At 42.5% G+C, this 24984-nt stretch overlaps 1 protein-coding gene across 3 annotated transcripts in view; it reads right to left on the reverse strand.

Annotated features, from left to right (window-relative positions):
- The window catches only part of LOC138283857 (mucosa-associated lymphoid tissue lymphoma translocation protein 1-like), a 977541-nt gene that overhangs the window by 336651 nt on the left and 615906 nt on the right, over window positions 1-24984 (reverse strand). For all 3 annotated transcript variants that reach the window (XM_069222019.1, XM_069222018.1, XM_069222020.1), the window contains 2 exons: window positions 6158-6254; window positions 1216-1263 (listed from right to left, as the gene is read on the reverse strand). In XM_069222019.1, coding sequence (XP_069078120.1) covers window positions 1216-1263; window positions 6158-6254 — 145 coding nt within the window. The remainder of the gene's footprint in view (window positions 1-1215; window positions 1264-6157; window positions 6255-24984) is intronic.

A 24984-nucleotide genomic window follows, 5' to 3' on the forward strand; every position in this document is an offset into this window, starting at 1 on the left:
TGTAGTGCACTTTAACTAGGGACTTACTAGTGAAATTAATATGTCAATTGGGTGTAAGCCAATGTTACCATGTATTAGGGGGTGAGCACAAGCACTTGGTAAAGTGCACGGAGTCAAAAAGTGAACAAAAATGAATTCAGCAAAAAAAGGAGGAGGAAGGCAAAAGGTTTGGGAATGAGCCCGCAGAAAGGGCCAGGTCCAACCTGCACTAAAACACTAACCCCTATGTAGGGCATCGTTTTGATGGAAAAATAGAGAATTATATACTTGGTGAATCCAGGTTACAAAATAGTCACCAAGGTTTGGGGAAATGGAATTCAGGATACATGAGAGCTGAAGTAACAGTGTTTACTAATCACAAATTGGCTAATAATTGGTTTGCAACTGCAAAAAGATCACACGATGTATGAAACAGTGCCTAAAGCATACTGAATACATAAGATATCCACAACTTAAAAGTGGAACTGCAATTTTGAAATATGAAGTCCTTAACAGAGATTCAATGTACATATGTATAGGCTTCCTGGTTTTTGGATTAGCTAAAAAAGCTAAATTACAAACTGAGCAAATGAAAATCTGCGATTCTGCCTTTCAGAGAAACTACTCTTTTGTCTACTCCTTTTGGCCCAGACGAAGATAGTTTTCACAGATGCTCACCTAAATAGGAGCCTGTATCAATATCAGGGTCATGGAAGGGTCAGTGTTATGGGTGCCTGAAGAGATACTGGAGGGATAGGGATAAACCTGCTGCTAAACGGAAATGAACACAAAAATGCCAGCTATGTTGGAAAATACTGACATTTGCAAGAGCCCGCCAATACAGGAGGAGGGGATTCAACAGGAACTAGACAGCACAGGGTGAGGGACTGTATATGAACTGAAGGGGTGTGGTTCTCTTGCAGCCAGGCAGAATATGCAGGGACTCAAGTTTAATCCCTTTTATCTTGTCACTCAATCACTCCTTTCAACAACCTCCCATCACGAGACCGCAGACCTAGTAATTATCACTCTTTAAACTGCTCATGAAGAAATGGAGCTTATGCAAATAAATACACACAACTGACTTGGTGTTCACAGTTGCTAAAGGCTATGTGACTATGTGACAAACATTCACAATTCAAATACCCAATAACTACTTATTAACAACTTTATTCGAACACTTAATATTCTATAGATAAAAAGCGAGGTTCATCAAAAATAACCTCTACCACTCACCCACGGAACAAGATGGACTTAAAGAAGCCCTGTGAGCAATTCCCTCATCTAAAAAAAAACAAACAAAAGATATGCAGATTAAGACAAGGTAGAAATATCAGGTACTGTAAGTAAGAATAACAAAATTGCTGGTCATGCAGCAGCCAACACCTGGCGCGTTAACATGAAGGTAAAATAGCACTGTGCCCTGATGGTGAAGCAACGCACTTCCCTGCAAGAGATACAATTTTATGACCAAATTAGTTGCTTAAGTATGAGGGTAAGTGGGACTTGAGAGTGCTACAAGAGATGATGAAGTTACAGGGTTTTAGTCACTAAGGGCCAGATGTACGACCATTTTGTTTTGTAAGTTGCAAAACAAAATTTACAACAGTGTCAACCACACTGATTGCGATTCACAAATGGGTCGCAAGGGCCCTGCCTCATCAATATTTATGAAGCAGGTCGTAATTTGCGACCCACTTGTGAATGGCAACAATCACAGGGATGGTTGCCTGATGGGGTCAGTAGACCACCAGGTCTGTGATTGCTTTGTCAATAAAGCATTTTTTTGTTTAAATGCGTCTCGTTTTCATTAAAGGAAAATAGGAAGCATTTAAAAAAAAAAAATGAAAAGTTACCTTTTTATGTTTTTCAGAGTAGACAGTGGTCCGTGGGACCACTGCCTGCTCTGAAAAATTTTTGGCGCCCACATTCACAAAGGGAAAGGAGTCCATTGGGGACATGGGCCTGCGAGTTGCAATTAGGAAGGGACGTCCTTGGACTGCCCCTTCCAAATTGCGAGTTGCCATCCCTATTTTGAGCGTCAGTAACAAGATACTGACTCGTAAAATAGGGGTGCACATCCAATAAGGCCATTTTGCGGTTGCAAAAGGAGATTTTCGGTTTGCAACTGCAAAATTGTGTCGTACATCTGGCCCATAATCCTTTTAACCTTTGAACGCACAGTAGGTTTGCCATAATGCCTTCCAAAATAATCCAATTTCCTATTTTTTTTTTACCAATATGTATTTAAATCCAAACATTCACATCGGTGGAATAGCGCTCAGGAAAATCCTCCGTTTAGTGTTAGTGGCTTAAAGGCTAAATAAATAAATCATCTTAGAATGCGTTTGCAGGCTCCTATTTGGTTGGAGAGGAACTGTAAGAGGTCCTGGATAATTCTGCAAACAGTCAGAAAGCATTCTTGACACTTTTGGCAAAACATGCCTGAAAAAGGGGTGAGAAATATATCTAATTACTTCATGTTCATCTTGCAAGACTCTGGGTCCTAACTTGACGTAAGCCATTTCTGTTACAGTGGGCAGTTTTTAATAGCAAAAGGGTGGATTCAGTAGTCAGTTTTTCTGGACTTTCCCTTAGATGCTTTCCCAGCTCCGGGTCCCTCCTTGAGTAAGGTCACAGTAGTTATTCCAGGCTGCTCCTAATGCAGAAAGCCTAAAATTATTTCGGTATGACACTAAAGGTGGGATTCCTGAACCCGGTTACTCCCATGAGTCTCTTCAAGAGCTACACTCTGCTGTGTCGTCTATGATTTCCAGGAGGGATTTGTAAAGGACAATTGATTTTTGTGTTGCTTACCCTTTTCATTGTGGCAGCTCTTCCTTCTGTCAGAAATTCACAGGATTACAGTGGGCAACTTTGTTTAGTGGACAGAGGAGGGTTTGCCTAGGCGCTACAATACCATTTACCTATTTATTTATTTATTTACACCTGTCTCGGACCCAGTGATTAGAGGCTGATAGTCATTTTTTCTATTATCCATAGGGAGACTGACGGTTCTTGAATTCTGATTATCTGATCAATTAATCTTCTCCGTTCAGAACAAAGGTTAGATATATTAGATCCTTTTGTCCTATAGGTCTCATACAGGTGTTCATGTCAAGGCAAGTGCCTCTAGTAAGGGAGTAGCGTTAAAAACAGAGAAATGTGGTATTTCTTGGTTAGCTTCCTTCATATTCTCATCAATAGAGGGATACAGTTTTTTTGTTCTAAATAATTTTCTTTATCTTCAGCAGAATTATGAATACTTGTTTCTTGTGGTCTTAGTGGAGGACATCCCCATCTCTGAGTACTGACTCAAAGTCATAGACCAATGAAGATGTTCTTGCTTCTTCTGGTCTGATGTGGAGACCAGGATTCTCTTCCTTGGGCATCTACAGGGGGAACAGAGTGAAATCTTTCATTATCTCCATCTCATCTGTGGTATCCTATTCGACCTCTTGATACCCTACCCAGTTACACCTATAGATCTGGTGATGGTCAGTGTGAGCTTGCTAAAAGAGAGGCATTTCTTTCTATCTCTATCTCTATCTCTGAGAGTTCCCTACAAGTTTTTTTTTTTTTAGAAGAGAAAGGGATATACTAATAAATCATATGCTCTCTATTGGGCTTCCTTGATGCTTGATGTAGAGATTAGCATTTTCTTTCATTGTTACTGCAACTCCCAATATGGTGCAGTTGTTACGGGGGGGCTTGATAAGGGTTTGTCTGTGGCTTTACAGAAGTTACAGCAATCTATATCATTAGGACGTTCAGTGTCTTTCTTCTGCAGGATCTATAATAGCGACTTTCTACAGTCTTGTTGACTTGGGAACAGTCTCTTCTCACTGTTTTTCATTTCTCCAGGGAGTTGTATTGCAGTCACAGCACACCAGGACTGAGATGTTTGGCGTTCTTAAGGGTTTATTTCTTGTACCTTTACTCTTTGCCAGACAAAAGCAAAAGCTGGGTGAGTTTGTTTGTCAACACCACTGTTTTAGGATCTTATGTACCTCTACTTAGGCTCCAGGTCAGTACTGATTTTCATAGAAGTTAGGTGATTTTTCTCCATGCTCTTCAACCAGACAGCCTCAATCCTATCTCTTTGGTTCATTGTCTGTAGATGATCAGAGCAGTATGGGTGCCTTAGGGGGATGTGCATGAATAGGGTAATTTTCAAGATTGCAGGTAGGATCCGCTTTACAATGCAGTTCACTTCACTGGAGAAGCGGCAGTACTCTGGGATAACTGGACAGGAGTATCTACTGGGAAATTTTTTAATGCTATCATCTGATCCTCTTTCATTTAAAATTTCCATTACTGGTCACATGTTGCCCAGGTTTTTCAATCACCTTTTTAGTTTTAAAATTTTGTTAGCGTAAAATACACATAGGTGTGTTAGTATCTGGTGATAACGTGAAAGTGCAGTTTGCTGTTTTGCTTGAAGAAAACAAAAATAAGTTTACTTTCTCCTCTACGTAGTCTGATTGCAGTCTTTTAGCTGATGAAGGTTTTTGCTTTGGCAGACCTCATAGGTACGTATGGGGTCATGGAAGAAAATGAGGAGGTAATGCTCTGATTACTTACCGGTAATCTTCATGACTCATATTCTTCCTTCCTAACCTTACTACTAACATCCCTCCCTCTCACCCTGCCATCAGCCTCTAATCCAGGGCTTGGCAGGGAACAGGCAGTGTTGAAGGAGGAAAAGTGATTTATGGGTAGATTCTTTACCTAAGTAGTAGAAACAAAAGAAATAGCTTGGAAAGTGGTGGACAGTTGAAGGTGTATGGGCACATTCACCCACAGAATAAGTATTGAGATAAGGAAGAAAGAATCAGAGTAATGAGGATTACTGGTAAGTAATCCGAGCATTAGATAATATACCATAATATGTGTGAGAGTCAATGCAAGTATTTCAATTTAGAGCAGTTAAAAGATTTATCTGATGCCACGCAAGTGATCAATTAAAAAATATGTAAGTAAAAAGTAGGGGTGTGTACAATTGCCTAATTTTCTTTTGTGCTATTATGCAAAATCTCACAACAATTAAATGGATCACAAATTTGACATTTAATGACTGAGGTTTTTGTTGTTCTTACAGGGTTCTTTCGTTTATCTTTACTCTTTGCCAGAGAAAGGCAACAGCTAGGTGCATTTGTGTGTCAACCCCTTGTTTTAGGATCTTATGTACCTCTCCTTAGGCTCCAGGTCAGACCTGATTTCCATAGGAGATGGGTGATTTTTCTCCCTTCTCTTCAACCAGACAGCATCAAGCCAATCTCTTTGGTTCATTGTCTGGAGCTAGTCAGAGCAGTATAAAGGGCTTATGGGGATGTGCATGAAGAAGGTGATTGTCTTAGCCTATAAGGAATGCATGTAGGATTCATTTTACAATTCAGTTCACTCCACTAGAGAAGTGGAGGTACTCTGGGATAATTGGGCAGGAGTATCTTCTGGAAACATTTTTAAGGCTATCTCCTGGTCCTCTTTCATTTACAATATCCATCATCGGGTACATGTTGCCCATGTTTTTTATATTATTTAAAATTAGCGAAGTTAAAAGGTTTATCTGATGCCATGCAAGTGATCAATTTAAAAATATGGATGTAAAAAGTAGGGGTGTGTAAAATTTTTCTAATTCTCTTTTGTGTGATTATGCAAAATTTCACAATAATTACATGGATCACAAATTTTGCATTTAGTGCTTTATTTCAACGCAAATGTGTTCTCTCGTCCATAGTGGAAGTAAAGACCCATTTTGCACTAAAATATTACATAAAAACACATGAACAACAGCCGCTAGAGTTGCTGTTCATATTATTCCCATGATTCCACAAGAGGATACCTACAAGACTTGAATTACGTAATGTGACATAATTCCGCACGATAAGTGTAACATGAAATGCCAGATGTTACACAAAATTACGGCAGAACAGAAAAAAAAGTTTCACCTGGGCCTAGTAAAACCTCTATAAGGGTACTTGTTGTCTGCTAAAATAGCTGATCTGTGCCAATGTTAGGTAGGTGTAATGACGATATCAGTCTTCATGTCTTTAATTAAATTGTGATTTTTCTCTGTGAAGGATAGGAAAATCTCAAGTTTTTTTAACAGTCGTTCAACAGTGTAAGCATAAACAGAAAAACAAAGGAAACAAAAACAATGCTAAGTGGCACTTGCCTATTGTAATTTCCACGGGGTCACTCCAATGCTCCCCTCTGTTGTTTTTCACACAACAAAGATAAGTACCACAATCTTTTAACTTCACTGAGTCGATCTAAAAAGACAACAAGAAGAAGAAAATAAATAGAATATAAAAGTCAAGATTATTTTCCATGTAGGAGATATAATATCATGGGTTAATCCCACAGCAAGTAAAGATAAAATAAATAATGACAATTCAAAATTAGACCACAGTGTCAAAACTCAAAACAAAACTATTATTCTTCCCTGTCATTGTAGCCTTATGGATGGCTCTGATTTCAGATGATTATTTCTCACAGGTAGATTACTAGTCCCTTGAAGAAGCTCCTTTTGGTGCAAGACAGATGATTACCGATGTACAATGAAATGTTTTTCTTATTCTGATGGTATATTATTAATGCTGAATTTACCAGTTTGCATAGTATATGCGTTTATTACCAAATACTTTAATGCATTTTATATTTCTTGTGTTTGTAAATATGATTTTTGCAGGGCCAAGTTATGCTGTCATGTAAAGTGATGAATCATTTTTCTTTGCACTCTAATTTTTCTCTGGGTTCCGAACCCATGAATAGCAAAAGGTTTTTTGTTCAACTGGATAGCAACTTTTAATATAGCGACCACGAAAAGAAACATTCAGGCCTATGGACTTAATGTGAAGTAATTTGTTCCAATTGACATAAGGATTTGCATCGAACTGAGACAAGCATGTTGTAAGCCCTGGGAATAAATTTAATTGTTGCAAATGAATACAAATTGTTTCGAATTCTTGAAGTCACATGGAAACGGGAGATGTTCTCAGGCTAGACCTGGAAATCTGACGGACTGTTGCAACCTGAAGTTCATTGATATTTCCATTGGATGATGCCCCTTTTTGCGTGATGTGGTGCCAATGGATCAACAAAGCATACTAATTTATGTGTTTCTTAATAGGGATGGACTTTGTAAGATTTAGTTAGTCTTGCACACTCTGTGCAACTCTATAGACCCCTTGACCCTGTTCAGTTCTCTCTGTACCTTTCCTGGTGACACTCTTAGCTGGACTTTGCTGCTGATCCTGACGCTTTGTTGTTGAAGAAACATTGAATGCTGTCCCTTGGAGAGGTATGGCTCTCTCTGCTGATTGCCATTTCCCTTGGCATGTCCCTTTTTCTAGAATAGAAATTATCATGCTGACACTCACTCTTTTCATTTTTCGAGCTAATAATCTGTAGTTAGATATATATTTTTGTCAAAATATTTTTGTCTTCTTTGTGTATTTTTGCACGCACGTGTTGTCGCATGCATTTCCTAATTTGGTTAGCTGTAGGGACAAACTAAGTCCAGCCCTAAATTTGCATACTCTGCTTAACTGAACTTGACAAAAGTTGGTACAGTCTGAAAGAATATGTTGCTGTATCTCAGATAGTTTCATTAATGATATGTCCGATTCTTCTTGAATGTCTAATTGTGTTAATGTTAAGTCGGTTGAACTTTTTTCGCCACTTTGGGCAACTTATGATGATCATTTATCTTATAATTTGATTTTGAGCATTGTCTTCATGACACTAATTCTGTGGTGGTAAAAAAAAGCTTTGAACTTATTCCTTGATTGGAATTTTGCTTCCATGGCCACATTGGTGATGGTGTATAAATTGTTGGGGTGGTGTTGAAGTAAGTTGTTGATGGTTCACCACACTTCTTTCTGGGTCAAGAGGTCCTTCGACCCTAGTGAAGCACTCGATTCCTGATCACTTACACCACCATAGCATTAGGTTGTATGCGGGATCCAACCAGGACAACATATACAACATTCTCTTCAGGTTTTTCAGTAACAGATTGTTCACAGCATGCACCACCTTGCTCTAAATGTGTTTCCTAGCTGATATATGAAGATAAAGTTGCTTCTCATTCTCAAAACTTCCTTCTTTGAAATTGCCCATGTGATTGCCACGTTTCTTTCTCTGAGCCTGCCTTTTCACTTTTACAGTCCTTTGTCCTTTGTAAAATAACCCACTGTGTTTGTGGAAACTAACAGCTGCACTGGGATTAGTTGGACCAACTGGAGTCCGCAGAAAGTCTTGCACAACAATGAACAATGTGTTGTTTTTTCGGATCACAGGAACCCAGAGGAGCCTGATTACTAAGGGTCTAGCCAAGTTGTCTAAACTCTCCCCATTTGCCTTCAACTGCATAATGGGGATAATGACATAGCCTTGAAACACTGCAGATGATTTCTGTCATACAGACACTTCAAAAACCCATGCTTTTATTCCATCGGCTCTGAACGTAATACTGTGCAGAGCCCTTTGAGACTTTGGCAACCTCTTGTTGTGTGTCCACTGCCTAGAGCACTGTACACAAATCTAATTTTCCTTTAAACAGGCTGTGCTGGTTTTTGCAGAGATCCCATAAACCTAGCAGTTCTGCATCCTGCGAGTGGGGAAGAGAGCCACCTCCAATGCCTCTGTCGTTGGTCCAAGTTTCCTCTACTCCCAAAGATGAAGGATTCCTAGACATAAAGAGGTCACTTTCGTCCTGCTTAGATTGGTTTTTGTCCTCTTTGGATGCATCCTATTATCCTGTAGCTCAATGAAGATAAACCTCTCCGCTTCTGGATGAACTTGTCATTTCATCTCCTTCCAAAGGCAAATGTGCAATGCAGCCTTGAAAGCACCAATATCATCTAAGAAGGGAGTCCGCCAGTTAAGTACCAGCACTCCTATTTCTCATTTGTAGACTCCTCTCCTCCGCTTGACATAGACCTGCCTCCTGTTGGAGGAGTCTACACAGCTTCGAAGTGATGCTGGACGCAGAGTTTCAAGCCTTGACAGGTTCCAGGACATTATAGCTCTGGATTCCACCTAAAAAGCACACTGAAATGCTGGCCTCACAGGTAGACATCAAGCTCAGCTGTGATAAAACTAGAATGTTTCACTGGTAACTTCCCACATGAAGTATGTTTGGAGTGGTAGAAAGTACCTCCTTCCTAAAAGGTATGGGAACGCAGATCAACCTTCCTGTCTTTAAGAATTTTGATTTGACAGTACCACCTCACAGTGTCGTGAAACCACGAAATGCACCATGAATGTTCCTTAGTCAATATCTCGGAAGGACATGCAAATTGGATTTACTGATTTTCATAACTTATGATGTATTGTTGCAATAAAGCAATTTAGACTATCTGTTCTAAATTACATTTAGTCTGGAGATTAAAGGAAATGTGCAAAACTTACAGAAGTGATTTAGGCAGTTACTCCAACTAACTAAATGACCAGTACTGTAGACTATGGGCACAGGGGATTAATAGATGCAACTGAAACACTGCTTTAAGCTTGTTTTTCCTAATAACCCCTCTTTCCAGTAAAAAATGAATGAGGCAAATACTAACCAAACTCTGCATGGTCTCAAATATCAGCAGCTAGAGAATTCATTACAGACAGAATGTTGGAGAGGTAAGAACAGTCATGCACCCGTCGGCCTTCACTAACCGTCTAGTTGGTAGCGCTGTTGCGTGTGCTTATCATAAACACACATCTAACTTTATTAGCTGAAAATTGAACTTATTGTTCTACAATCAAGCATACGGATGTGAAACATCTTTGAACACAGAATAGGCTTTTACTAACAATATGATACTAACGTGCTATAACTAGTATAGCACTTAGAGGTATTAATGAGGGTGTTGCTGTTACTTAATACATAGCCATAATGTTGGTGTACTTTTAACTGTTCATGTTACTCAAAGTTCCTTACTGCTTTTCGTCATTGCGGTAACAACTCATATCATGCACACCAGATTCGTTTTTTAGTTTTAAAATAAATATTTTAAAATGTACAATCCTTTTTATAATGACCCTTGGGTGTTTTGTCTATTTATTAAACAGGATTTGTTGTTCCACTAATTGTCATGTCTCATGGGACTAAACATTATATAAAACTCATCCTGTGCAAATATTGCTCAGTGGGTTGTGTATGAGCTGCACTCTAATTTGGTTTCTGGTTTGGTTTGACACAATGACAGAGTCCTTAGGGCCAGGAGGTCAGAAATCAAAACCCTGTGACTCTAGAAAATCCAAGGGAAGATAACACTTAAAGTTTCTCACCATAGCAGTGGCTACTGAGCAGATTATGAGGATGTTTGTAACAAGGTTTGGAAAACAGTCTGGCCAACTAAAGCTTGTTGACAGGCTTGAATTTCCTCAAAGTAGTGTTCAGGAATGCATGTAACCATGATATTGTCCATCTTTAAAGGACGGTTTTCCTCTGGATGAGCTTCAGGGAAGCCCTTAAGGCTAGACAGATGACCAAGAGCTTCTGGTAACTGACATGACAGCCCTGGTACGGTGAAGCCCTTAGCAGTCATGTGGTGGGTTTCAGCTCCCCACTCAGTAATTGTGACATTTGTGGTAATGTCATATGCAAAAGGGAGTCCAGGAAAGACCGCCACCACAACAAATTATATCTGTTCCACTAAGCTGATTTTGGCTTTCACCAACACTAAATCCTCCCAATGACGCCTTCTTGTGACCATTGCCTTTAGGGAACTAGGGCAATGCAAGACGCCATCAAACCCAACAACTTGATTATCAACCTTATTGTAGAAGAACATCCTGTCTGAAAACGCTGCATCTTCTGGAATGCCATCACTCTCTTGGTTTGGTTATGCTTTATGGTGATTGTGTTTAGAAGGGACCCTGTGAAGGGCTGAATCTTTTGTGGGTGGAGGTGGGGCTTTTTGGCATTGATGGTGAATCCTAAATTGTGAAGTAAGGATACCGTTGTTTGAGTGTGGGCTAGGCATTGGTGTTTGCTACTACTCTTGATCAACCAATCGTCTAGAATTTGAAAGAAGTGAATTGCATTCCTGTGCGGATGCAAGGCCACCACCTCTAGACATTTTGTGAACAGTTGTAACCCAAAAGGTAAAATTCTGAACTTGTAGTGCTGTCTACTTACCACCAAGCAGTGGTATTGGTGGTGGGCAGGATGCATGGGGATGTGAAGTAGGCATCTGAGGTCAGGCTCCATCATGAGGTGCTCCAACAGGCTGCACTGATTCACTGACTGAAGGTCTAGAATTGGCTGGAAGGATCTATCCTTAATTGGGTGTAAATATAGGGAGTACACCCCTTGCTGCACTAGTTTGGGGGAGCCAGCTCGATGGCCCCACATGGTCCCACCTCCTCCTTGATCAGCAGAAGATGATCTGAGCTGAGGATGTGGCATCGGGTTAGAATGTTTGGTGGCATAATGTGACACTCTGGACAGTACCCCCCACGGTACAACAAAAAGCAATCATTTGTCCGAGATAATTGCCTCCCACTGGGGCAAAAAAATCTCAGCTCTGTGACAAAGTGTTGGGTGACTGTGGGGGATGGAAGTGGACTCACTGTTTTGAGGCCAAGGCACACCAGCTGCCTCGCCCATTACCTCCATAGCTACCTTGTGAGAAGATGGGAGCAGAGTATACTAAAAGAACTGCCATTGGTAGCCCTGCCTCTGGTTGCATGCTGGTGCCTTGGGTCCTTCACTAGGTTGGTGTCTGCAAAACGTGGACCCTGGTGAGATAAAATGAATGTCACCCATCGATTTAGCAATTCTGTGCCCTTATTTTATTTTATTTTTTTGGTAATATTTAATCGACCCGAGGGCCAAAAAGATGCTTCCTACCAAAAGGCATGTTAAGAAGGTGCTGCTGCACCTCTGGCTAGAAACTGGACATCCAAAGCCAAATGTGTCGGACTAGAAGGATATGGGGTTATTGCCTCTGGAGGCAGCGTCTGCGGCATCCAGGGTGCATCTAATGTTTGCATTAGATATAATGTTGCAGCTCCTTTCCTATGTTCGTGTGTGCCTCACGCAGGTGTTTGAGGAGGACTTCCATTTCCTCCCAGTGTTGCCTGTCATAGCCTTGAGAGCAGACAAAGGGAATTCGAAATACTGCTACAAGCTTGCCAGCAGCACTGATCTGCTTATTCTCTTTGTCAAGCAGAAGGGTGCTGCTTTTTGGCCTGTGATAAGGCAATTTTGCAAGCTGTGTGTACAACCAGCGAGATGAGTACAACATGACCTTGGATGTACACTAGGTTGTCTGGAGCAGGTAGAACAATTTTTTCCATCTTTGGTGATAACCTTGTCCTTGTCTGGCTCCTCAAAGTTGTTGGTAACAGACCTTAGCATGCTGTGGTGCACCCTTCTTTACATCAAAGGCCTTGGAGGTGACCATCCCTGGGCTCTCATCTGCTCCTGGGGCAGCTGGAATGGGCCTGCTTCTTCTGCCCTGAAGAAGTCAGAGTCTCGGGGAAGGCTTAGCATTACATTGTATGATGTATCCACCACCTCTCTCTTCGGTGCCAGAGAGTACTCTGTCAGCAAAGACTTCACAGGTGTTTCAGGCAGTCTCGTCATGCTCCAGAAACAGGCAGAGGTTGCACATGCCGTGGTAGTCTGACAAGGGTACTTGGTGCTGCACCTAGGGCAAAACTGAAAAGGTGTCCGTTCAATAACACCCCTCAGTCAGCCTTCACAATACAACCTTAAACGTTGAAGTACCCTAGTTGGTGGGTGTTGGTGGGGGGAGCTGGTCCCGATACATCAAAAGTAGGTGCTTGGGCATCCAATAAAAGCCCTACGACTGGGCCCAACACTAGATGGCAGAGGCATGCAGAGCATGTGTATCTTTAGACACACACACACATAAATATATATATATATATATTCAGTTTAAAAAAAAAGGTTACAGGGACGTTATAGTTAGGCTCACATTTTAAACGTACAAAACCATAGAACTTCACCTGTTAAAGTTAAGAGTTATCTCAAGTAACTATAACTCATGCACAGTTTTTTCGTCAAAAATGTTACTGCAAATATTACATTGATATTAACAATGATGTTACCACAGATGTCATGAATGCTGTAATTTGTCGGGTGATTAGCAGTGCATGGTGAGGACGCGAGTTTTAGTTACCCTAGGGCAAGAGTTATAGTTAATTGAGATTACTCTAACTATAACAGGTGAATTTCTATAGTTTTGTATGTTTAAAATGTGAGCCATACTATATTGTCCCTGTAAACTTTGTTTTTTTAAGTATTTTTAATTCTAGTTCCTAAGTTTAACGTCCTTGCAACCTTGGCTTTTTTTCAATGAATTTCTATTTCTTTTTTTAAGACAAAGCTATTTAAATTACTATACTTTAATTCAACCACCACCGCCTATGGCCTTTGGCAGTGCATGGCAGGGGTTTAATGCAGGGCCAGGCCTGTGGCCAGGCTCTGCAGCCAACCTCCTATAACCACCAAACCCCTGGCAACACATTGCCTTTTGCTGAGCATGGCGGGGTTGGCCAAAGGGCCTGGCTGCAGGGCTGGGTTGTTTTAGGGGGTTGGCTGCAACCTAAAGATTTTGCTGCGAAAAAGACTTCAGTGTTCCATCGCGAGGATTGTTTTTTAAAGAGACCCACAACCATAATATAGGAGGATTTGAACACTGAACCTAGTAAGTGTCAGTCCAGGAGCTTTACCAGTAGGCCACCAAAAATCATGTTAGTGTGACAACTGAAGTCATTGTAGATAGAGACCACTGCAATACCAATCTCTATCACTCTCTCTTCCATCCCATTATGGGATGAAACAGAGAGAGAGCAAGTGAGGGATTGAGAGATAAAGGCATTCAGAGGAAGACTTTGACAGAGAGAAATACAGTTTTTCTAGACTCTGATGAACGATATACTTAGAATGAGATATCTTAGGACAAATTGAAAAGAAAAATTTATTTGTTAAGTAAAAAGAGTGCAATCACATTTTGAATTTGAAAAGTAATTAAACCAGGAATGTGACTACTGACACCTAGAATGGAACCGTCCACCTTCAGGGTAAGGGCCCAAGACCTTAATCTCTAGGCCCCAGGTAACTCTTTGCCATGCAGTTTCCAGACATAAGGGGTGATTTTGAATTTGTCAGGATCCCCCGCCGCCGCCAACCGTGCCGGCAGTCAACGGAAGACCGCCAGTGGTGGCGGCCGGCATCCAGCCAAATGACGACGCATGGAGCCATTAATGGCGGTGAGGGCTGCCATGCGCCATGCTGGCAAACGGTGGTGGGGGTGGATGCTGCTCCACCCTCACCGCTACGTCAGTCCAGACACCTCCACGCCTATGATGATGCATTCATAGGCGTGGTGGTGTATGGAGAGGCGGTGATGGCGGCAGAGCGGCATCCAGGGAGCCTGTTCCCTCCCTGAGCAGCGCAACGGAAGAGGTAAGTGCTGTCCGAGAGAGAAGGGGGAAGGGGGTGTATGTGAGTGTGCGAGTGCATGGGAGTGTGTGTGAGTGTATCTGTGGGGGATGTGTGTCTGAGTGTATGTATGCGTGTGTGCATGTAGATGAATGGGTGCATGAGGATGTGGGGGGTTGAGGTTTTGAGGGGGACCTGTATGAAGGGGTGGAGGGTGGGGGATGGTGAGGGTCGAGCTGGGGGGTCTACATTGGATTTTGGGGGTCGATTTTCGGAGTTCAGGGGGTGGTGGTGGATATAGGGGCTTTGTAGTGGCAAGGGGGGCCTGGCGTGTCACATACAGGTGACAGGAATGAGTATACCTGTTGCCGGTATACTTTCTGCCAGGGATTACCTGGCGGGGTATACCGCCAGGAAATCCCTGGTGGAAATGGGATCATGATCCCACCGCCAGGTCAAATGTGCCTACAGTCGGCCCGGCGGTCGATTCTGGCCTGGTGGTGGATGGTAGTGAACTGGCTGCTTTGGAGCCAGTTCCCTACTGTGTGAAGAATATGGCGGTCTGGACCGCCATGCCATTGGCGGTAATGAATGCCACCGCCGGCGTGGAGGTCCAGACCGCCATGTTCATAATGACCGCCACAGACATGACATTTAACCCAAAGATTTTGATGGGTAAAAAGACGTAAATGTTCCATCACTAGGAATGTTTTACAGTCAAAACACTAGTAGATAAACAGAGACACTGCCATGGGATACAATGATTTGAACCTTCAACTTACTGAGTGACAGTCCAAGAGCTTTACCAGTAGGCCACAAGTGACTCTGCTGCGCATCAATACATAGATATATCATTCGAACCAAATATCTTGCTTGTGTGCCGCTTTGATGTTGTTATTTCAATGCTCACTCCATAGAATGCTTTCAAAGCGACAGACAAGCTAGATGCTTGCTGCATGCAGAGGACCACCGGGGAGCCTTAAAGCCCTTGCAGTTCTTGCCGGCTCCCTGTGTTCTGCGGGAGCAGGCATGACTCCCGCAAGCAGGGAACTGCTTTAAATACCAGCTCCCTGCTTGCGGGAGAAATGTTTTCATCTCTTTCCCTGCAAGCGTATTTGTGCACAAGGAAAGAGATGAAAACGCATTCAGCAAGCAGAAGAGGTTTGACAGCTCCTGCTTGCTGATAGTGGAGCTATGTTTGCTTTTGCTTGGTAGGAGATGTCAGCAGACAGCTCCCACCAAGACCCCCCCTTGCTTTTCTTAAAGTACATTTGCCACTGGAAGGTGGCGATGCCCTGGGCGGGGGTCCACAGCATTTAAGTGCATTTGCCATGCGAGGGGGGCGGTCCCCAGAGGCGAGGGGCGCATTGGTCCCCTAGCTTTTAATAAAGTACATTTGCACTAGGGAGGTGGTAGTTGTGGGGCTGCAGGGAGGGGCGGACATGCAGGCCCCCCAAATTAATTTAACAACTTTGGGAGGTGGCGGTCCACCAGTCCGTGGTCGATGGAGCTGGCCCACCCGCTTGCATAATGTACATTACCCCTGCGAAGGCAGTGGTCCCTGGGGCTTCTATAAGCCACAGGAGGGGGGCCCTGTGCACCTCCCTCCTGTTTTTTCCACAATGCCCCCAGGACCTGGCCACCCAGGGGACCAAATAAAGAGCAAGCACTCGCTTTTGAAAAGAAAAAAAAAAATCACAGCAAAATTTGCGAATTCGCCACGATTTTCGCCACGATTTTCGCCACGATTTAAAAAAAAATACTTTTAAAGCCCGGGTGAGGCTCTCTGGACCAAGGCTTGGGGGGCTAGGTAACAGTACCCTGCCCCCTTTTCTTTTTTTTCCTTTTTGTTTGAGACTCAGCTAAAGCAGAGTCTTAAAATGACTGCGTGTTGGCAGCCAATCAGATCTCTGTACGAGATTGGGAGTATTCACAAAGCCTTTGTTCCTCCAGATATACAAATGTGTTTTCTTTTAATATTTCAAAAACTACTGAACAGATTTACACCAAATAACAAAAAGACTTATTTCTGGGCCAAAAGCTACCTTTCTGCTAAATATGGTTTAATTTGTCAAGCAGTTCAGGCTGTAGTAGTGTTCAAAATCCCTCTAAATCAGTTTAATAGTTTGAGAAATTAAAAAAAAAAAATTGTATAACTAGAGGCGTGAACACTACACAGATGCTCCCGATCTTGTGCAGAGATCTGATTGGCTGCCACACTTCAACCAGGAAGTGTTTTGCAGCTATTTTGGGACTCTGGGTCAGCCAAGTCCCTCCCCCGAAAAAAAGCTAAAATAAAGAAAAGAGGGCAAGGTATGAATTCTCTGACCTAACAGCCTTGGTGCTGGGGTTCCCCAGGGACCCACCAGGGCTTAAAAGTATTTTTTTGTAAAACATTTCTGCTGCAAAATCGCGTCACATTCGAGAATTCACAGCAAAACGTAAAAAACAAACAAACAAACAAAAAAAATCACTGTCTCCCGCGCTCGCATACAGAAAAGCCCCCGGCTGGGCAAGGTCCCAGGGGCATGAGAGTAATAACAAAAAAGTGGAGGTGGCACACAAGGCCTCTCCTTCAAGGGCTCTTTGAGCCCCAGGGTCCACCTCTGCCCAGGGGCTTCGTTAAAAAAATGGGAGAAGTCACGCAGCCCCCTACCTTCACCACCTCCACAGGGCTTTAATAAAAGAGGGTGCAGTGCAGACCCCCCTCCAGGGGCTTTTATATGCCCCAGAGACCACCACCTCACTGAGGCTAAATAAACACTAAAGGGAGGGAGCCCCCACCTTCGGGACCACCACCTCCATGGGACCAAATATATATTAAGAAATGGGAGTGGGGCCGTGCAGCCAGTAGGCAGTTATAGTTAGGACCAAGGGCCATATGTATGAATGCTTTTTCCCATAGGCACAGAATGGGTAAAATTCTTTGATACATCTGGCCCCTAGTTTCCATAGGAAAAGTGTTTTTTTTATAATAACTTTGGCACTGTTTGATGAATCTTCAGGATATTTTCAAAACTAGCTGGCCACTCACTTCAGCTGCTGTCTGGAAAGTTTCAGTGCGATTCGTCAAGTGGGGGCTGAGAAAAGTGGGGTGGCGGGTCAAACTATGTTATCCTCATGCATTTCCCATAGGGATGTTAGACACAACTACCACCTAATCTGCTGAATGGCATTACAACAAATTTGACAGAAAGCTAGTTCTTGGTCGAGAAAGATCTCTTTTTGTAATTTGATGTAAATCTGTTCATTAGTTCTGGAGTTATTAAAGAAAAAGATTTATGTGTATCTAGAGACGTAGATCTAGGCATCAACAGCAATGCCATGATTGTCTGGCCGAACCGGACAGGAAAGTTGCGACCACCATTTCGTCAATCTGGATGCTCTTCTAAAGAGGGGGGGAAATAAAAATATAATAGGATCTAAGGGGTCAGGATAGACTCACATGCCTGCTCACAGACCCAGAAAACCCCTACTACACCTAGTCACAGACCCACACAGCGACTCACACACCCACTCACACACCCATACAACCACTTGCAAACCCACTCACAGACCCACACAGCTACTCATACACCTGCTCACACACTCAACACCCACTCGCAGACCACAAAACCATTACCACACCAGTCATGGACCCACGAACACACACCCATCCAGCCGCTCACAGACCTACAAAAACACTTGCACACTCACTCCCACTCCCACTCATACACCCACAAAACCACTCACTACCACACCCAGTCACAGACCCACATTCACATACTCACACCCACTTACACACAACCACTCACACTTGCAAAACCATTCACACACCCACTCACTTATACACCCACTCACAGACCCACAGCATTGGGTTTGCTGCATGGAAGGGGATGGTCACAGGGCCCGGCCAACTACCCTCCCCACTGTGGGATTGATGCCACAGGCTGGGCCCTGTGGCCAACCCTCTCCCCACCCCATACTCGTGTGCCGCGACTGTTGAATCAACGTATGGTAATTAAATATTACTTTATGTTAACATTTTTTTTTTAAAACCCTTAGAAATTCACTTAAAAAAAAGTCTACAGGGATGTTATAGTTAGGCAATAGAATACACCAAACGTTACATCAGCTTTATATTTAGGTTCAGATTTTACACACACAAAACCATAGAAATTCAGCTGTTATATTATCTTGAGGGAAGTGTCACTATAACTGCTGAATTTCTATGGTTTTGCATGGGTAGGGGTTCCTAAACTGGGAAACCTTATCCAAATAAATCAATACTGATCCTTTGACATTCAATCTGATCACCTCAACCTCCTCAGGAAAGAAAAGATGAGGAAATAATCTCTGGAAAAAAGACCCCCTGCTCAAAATTAGACCTGGGAGACAATTTAGGAGACAAAGAAGGACCCAGCCTCAAAACAACACTATCCTGCTCTCCAATTCTCTTGGCTGTAGTGATGGCCACCAAAAACACACATTCATTGTTAGAAACTCTAACTCAGAAGAGACTTCAGGTTCTTAAAGATAGTATTTGATAACTTCCAAAACTATTATTAAATACCAGGAAGGTAAAGTATATCTGGCTTCTGGTCTTAAGCATTCCAGACGCAAGAATCATTCAGTCTGAATCATCTGCGCAATCTTCTCTAAAAGCCCTAATAGAAGCCCAATGCAACTTGGGGCCACTTTTAGATCAAGATCGAAACTATCCAGAAGAAACTGAAGTGTACAAATATTGCAACAATGCAAAGGGTCTAACTGACTGACAGCACACCATTTAAACAAAAACGCCCAGTGACGGGAATAAGTCTTTCCAATAGCTTCTGTTGGAGAGAAAATTTGGTAATGCTTTTAGTGACCCAGACGACAGCATTAGGTGACATTTTATATTCACAATAAAAAGCCTAACATGGAAAAAAGCTCCATTAACACGCAATTTAAAAGTGCCCATGTTTTTTTTCATGGTGGACTCCATTGTGCCTACCAGAACTGACAATGTGCTAACAAGATCAAATCAATGTTGAAGTAGATTGTACGTATTAGAGTAACTATTAGTGGTGAAACAAATTTGATTTGGGATGATTTATGTGATTTATTGGTATAAAGTGATATGTGTGCATGGAATAAATGCACTTGCCTGTCATTTAATGTGATGCTTTAAACAGTTTGCAATATTAAATGAAATGTTTATTCCTTTGAGCGACATAATAATTAACTTTGAATTTATCAGTTTGAATATTATGTATGTTTAATTAACTGCAATTGTTGTGCATTCATGTCTCTTGAGTTAGCATAACTAGGTCTGAAGACTTCGTATTTGCAGTCATGTAAAATGCAGAATCATTCTTCCCCTCTAACATAAATTTTTCAATTACATTGTTTCTCATGTATAGTGAACAGTCCTATTGTTTCATGCATAATATTTGTTTCTCAACGACCTTGATTTAAGAACCTAAGCTACATGTTAAACAATTAAACAACTAATACTGTTGGAGAGAGATGCTTCTTGTGTGAGCTGTTGGTTTCATCAGGAGCCATGGGAAAATGTTGGAGTGTATCGAGTGACAAACTTTACCCTATGTTGCAGGTTGGCTTGGAACTTTGTTTTACTTGAACACTGACCCATTTGCATGTTATGAACCCATCGAACTGACCAATCAGGATACTTTAGTTATTTTCACCTTAGGGATGAACTGCCCAAGTTTCTAGACACTCCCCTTCTAGCGTTTGTCCCAAGCAGTTGTTCTCTGTGGAGCCCGTGTTCGTCACTTTTCCCCTGATGGTGCATCTACTAGACTTGCTGATGATCTACATGCTTGGCTGCCGAATATGAATTGAATGCTGATCCTAGGATCCCAGGAGAGATATATTCAATTGCAAATGCTATTTTTCCGCTCATCTTGTATCTCCTAATAGAGTTAGTGTGCTGACACCTGATTATTTTATTTTTCTAGCTAGTTTAGTCTAGTCTCAAATAGATGATTTTTCCAAATTATTTTGGTCTTTTCTTTTGACCTTTACCCGCATATGTTAGTCCGTTCCCACACATGCTAGTACTAATTTGTGTTAGTAGTAGGGACAACCTTTGTCCATAGTTCCAATAATCTAATTCTGTGTAGTTTGATTTGACTGTCTTCACAGTCTGATTTGAAATATGTATCTGTATCATAGATAATTTATTTATTGGTGTGTACAACTCTTCTTGAATCTCTAATGGTCACGATATTGAGTAGATTAAACCTGTTTTGTAGATGTGGCCAGCCTATGATTTTTCTTTATCTTTACAATCTTATTCTGCGCACAATTTACATGACTTTGGCTGTGTTATAAATAAAGCTTTGACATTTTCCCTGATTGGAGTATTGTTTCCATGGATAAATTGGTCATAGTGTCAGTATTTGTTGGTATTGTTGTTAATGAGATTGGAACGATTGTGTACGGTTAACCACACTCTTCAGTAGGTCCAAAGATCCCATCGATCTTGGGGAAGCGTTTTTGAGTCCTGAGGAGAATAAAACGCATCAGCACTTCTTTCTTAGAGACTTGGATAGCAAATGGCAAATTATCAGGATTACCCACCTTTATTAGACCTAACCCCGCAACTTCCAAGCTGGTACAGGCCTTCAGAAATCTACTTGCCCACACGCTACAGTAAGTCAGAGTTTATCAGGACAAATTATTTTCAGGGTCTACTGGCCCATTCTGGTGAGAGAGCTCCAGCAGACAAAGAACATGTGTTCTGTTTAGTCAAAGTAAATAAGCAATAAAAAAGCCTTTACATATTGTTCTTATTTTTGTCGCATTTGCTGTGTGTTCAAAGATAGATGTCACATATCAGATTATGTGGGTCATTCAGACCCCGGCGGGCGGCGGGAGCCGCCCGCCTGGCGGGAACCGCCGAATGACCGCACCGTGGTCAAAAGACCGCGGCGGCCATTCTGTGTTTCCCGCTGGGCTGGCGGGCGACCGCCAGAAGGCCGCCCGCCAGCTCAGCGGGAAACCCCTTCCCACGAGGACGCCGGCTCCAAATGGAGCAGGCGTAGTGGGAAGGGTGCGACGGGTGCAGTTGCACCCGTCGCGTATTTCAGTGTCTGCAATGCAGACACTGAAATTCTATGTGGGGCCCGCTTACGGGGGCCCCTGCAGTGCCCATGTCCTTGACCGCCGGGGTTGGAATCAGGCCCTATGTCTGCCTACAAATTGTTGTATAATTTATCCTTGAGAAGGGTGTTACCTTTTCTATCTCTGAAAGCACAGTTAGAGGAAGTGAACTGACCATCGCTGTGAAACAAAATGCTATAGGCTGTTAGTATTTTTTCTAACACCCAACATTTAAATAGCTTGCAAATGAACAGTACAAATATATCCTCAATTTGGAAAGCACATTTTTTCTAATTCAGAAGTGTGAAGGAAACTAAACATTTTAACAGGATCAAAACAAATCAGAACACTTTACTTGGTGATGTGCAAATAATAAATATTTGCAGAAAGCCAACTTCTAAACATCGTTTGTACACTACATAGTTTTATTAGTAAAACTGCATGTCATTCTGAATTTCTATAGCCATTTCAATGGAATATGTGCTGACTGTATGTAACAGTGCGCTACCACATCATGCTTTAGTAATATGTGAGTTTTTAAACAAATTGAGAAACAATCCTGCCCTTGCCCTGATGACAATGTTGGTAGTGAACTAAGAGACAAGTTAGGAGTCATGTTTCCCTAAATGTTGGCTAGATTTGTGTGGAGCATAGGTTTTGTCTAGCAAATCAAACACGTTTTATTTGTGCAGTAGGCATGTTGAACTCACATATTTGAAGGTGCTGTCATATGTGATAATGAAGTAAAGGGTAGATCAGTGAAAAACATTATTTTCCCAGGATCACACAATTTAAGACCAGTTCATAGGTCAAGAGTGTTACAGTCAAATGAAGTAGATTATTCATGTAACTAGACATTCAGGTCTTGTTAAATGTTTATGATTTTTCGAGGCCTGCGTTAAGTGAAGATGTCGAAGGATCATCAGACGTAACTGTGGAAATATTAGAGGATGAGGGTGGATGGGGAGTAAACATTCTTACGCCTCCTTAGTCTTCACTATCAGAGGAATCGAGGAAGAGAGAACTCAGACTGGAACAATCAGAATCACTGAAACTCTCTCCAATCTCACTCACCTTGGCTAGAAATTTAGATAACAGAGGAAACTGGGGCAAGGCAACAATGTTTCCCTGGGCCAGGGGCACGATAGGGCACCCACACTGCAAGTCTCTCCTACTTGGTTCTGGAACACAACTGGGGAGCAGCGGTTCGCCCGCCAGGAACAGGGTGGCGGTATGGGGTGTTGTGGGGCCCCTGGGGGCCCCTGCAGTGCCCATGCCAATGGCATGGGCACTGCAGGGGCCCCCGTAAGAGGGCCCCACAAAGAATTTCAGTGTCTGCCTAGCAGACACTGAAATTCGCGACGGGTGCAACTGCACCCGTCGCACCTTCCCACTCCGCCGGCTCCATTCGGAGCCGGCTTCCTCGTGGGAAGGGGTTTCCCGCTGGGCTGGCGGGCGGCCTTCTGGCGGTCACCCGCCAGCCCAGCGGGAAACACAGAATCACCGCAGCGGTCTTAGGACCGCGGAGCGGTGTTCTGTCGGGGGAACTCTGGCGGGCGGCCTCCGCCGCCCGCCAGAGTTGGAATCACCCCCATGGTGTGTTCTTTTCAGTACATATTATTTCTTGATTGCCAGAGAAAAGGGCTAGATGAGATGCCTCTAACTCCTTCCAATTGGAAGATTTTCACTTCTCTGGAAGAAACCACCTTGCCTGGACTGTTTGGGAATCCATCAAGCTCTTCAACCCTTCTTGCTGTCATCTGTTATGACTGACCAGGATCAAGGAGTCCAGAGGAAGCCCATTGACAAATGTGCTGGACCCAACCACCACTTCAATTCTTTCCTAATCGCACTGGAGAGGAAACAACAACGTCTCCAACCGGTGTGACGCTGCACACCAAAGTTAAAGAAACTGCTTGACAAACAAATTAAAGCAATACCTCACTGACAGGGCTAGAAAAATGGAAGCTGCCAAGTTCCCCTGAAATGTTACAATTCTCTGGCTGTCGGATGACTCCTTCAGGAAGTTGTGGAGATTCAAAAGCATCTTCTGTAGTCTCCTCAAAGGCAGGGACACAAACCTGATGTCCATCTGGAGCCTTCTTCCTATGAACTCCAGGTCTTGTGAAGGAGACAGTTGGGATGTCTCCCAATTATTCAGAAACCCATGTTGTAGCAAGATCTCCAAAACTCTGTCTTTTTATTTGTTTAACAAATAATCTGATTTGGCATTGATAAACAAGTCTTCTAAAAAGGAATGCAAAAGCACTCCCTCTGTGTGCAAGATGCCCACCAAGACACCAGAACTTTTGGAAACACCCTTGGAGCAGACTTGATCCAGAATGGACTGCAAACTGATAATGCCGATATCCTACAGCAAACCTCAAAAACGTCTAATGGCACAGGAAGATTGGAATATGTAGGTATGCACCTTGTACATCCATGGCAACTCTGGACTTTTCTGGTAACAACAGAGGAATCATTTTTTGTCCATTTTGAAGTGAAAAGAATTTATTAATTTGTTGACTCTCTTCAAGTTTAAAGCTAGCCTTAAGTCTCCTGACAGCTTTGTCACCAAGAAAATGATAGAGGAGCATAACCGAACTTTCTCGTCTGTAGGAACCAGAAGTATTGCTTTTTTCTTCAACCAGGTCTGTATTACTTCCAGTAACGCACAACCTTTTTCTCTGTTCCTGGGAACAGGAATAGGGATGCATTTGCTGCTTTGAGGCTTAGTTTCAAATTCTATTACATATCTTCTCTTGATATTTAGAATCCACTGATCAAACACGTCTTTCTTCCACTGCTGAAGAAAAACTGTACCTGGCCTCCAATTGGAACCATCTCCTTTACGTGACAGTCATCAGCTCGGCTGTTTCTATCCCGAATTAAAATAGGAAGATTTAGAATCCTTCTTCATTCTCCTTGGTTGGAAGTGTTTTCTTTAAGAGGATATGTTTCAGTATGACGCCTTCTTCCTATTACCCTAGCCTCTTTAAGAACTACTCCTACCTTTATAAAGTAGAGCATGCTTTCGGTATTTGAAAGCTTTCATCACCATACGTTCTAGCTGGTCTCCAAACAGTTTCTTGTCTTGAAACAAGATTTTCAACAAACATGCCTTTTTCGCTACCTCAGCTTTCTAATCTCTCAATATGCGTCTCCGTGGCAAGGTAGTTGCACCTGTTGCCAATGCTGCAGCTTTGATAGAGTCACAGGAGATATTCAAGCAGAATATTGTTTGTTGTTCCACATGGACCAGTAATCCTCCTCCTGCACAGTGGCTGCTAAATTCTCAAAGTACCCTGCTAAGGACGGAGACATGTAGGTTGCATGTGTCCCCATCCTTACTTTTCCCACATAATTGCCCATTCTTAGTTACACAGTATTAATTTTGTGAGCCATTTCGATTACCTTCTCCATTTTCTTATCAACCTGAACTTTGGTTGAAGAGTACTGTAGGTTAAAATAGGTATGACCAGTTAAATTGGCCAGCA

Source organism: Pleurodeles waltl, chromosome 3_1, assembly GCF_031143425.1.
Source record: "Pleurodeles waltl isolate 20211129_DDA chromosome 3_1, aPleWal1.hap1.20221129, whole genome shotgun sequence".
Classification (NCBI taxonomy): domain Eukaryota; kingdom Metazoa; phylum Chordata; class Amphibia; order Caudata; family Salamandridae; genus Pleurodeles; species Pleurodeles waltl.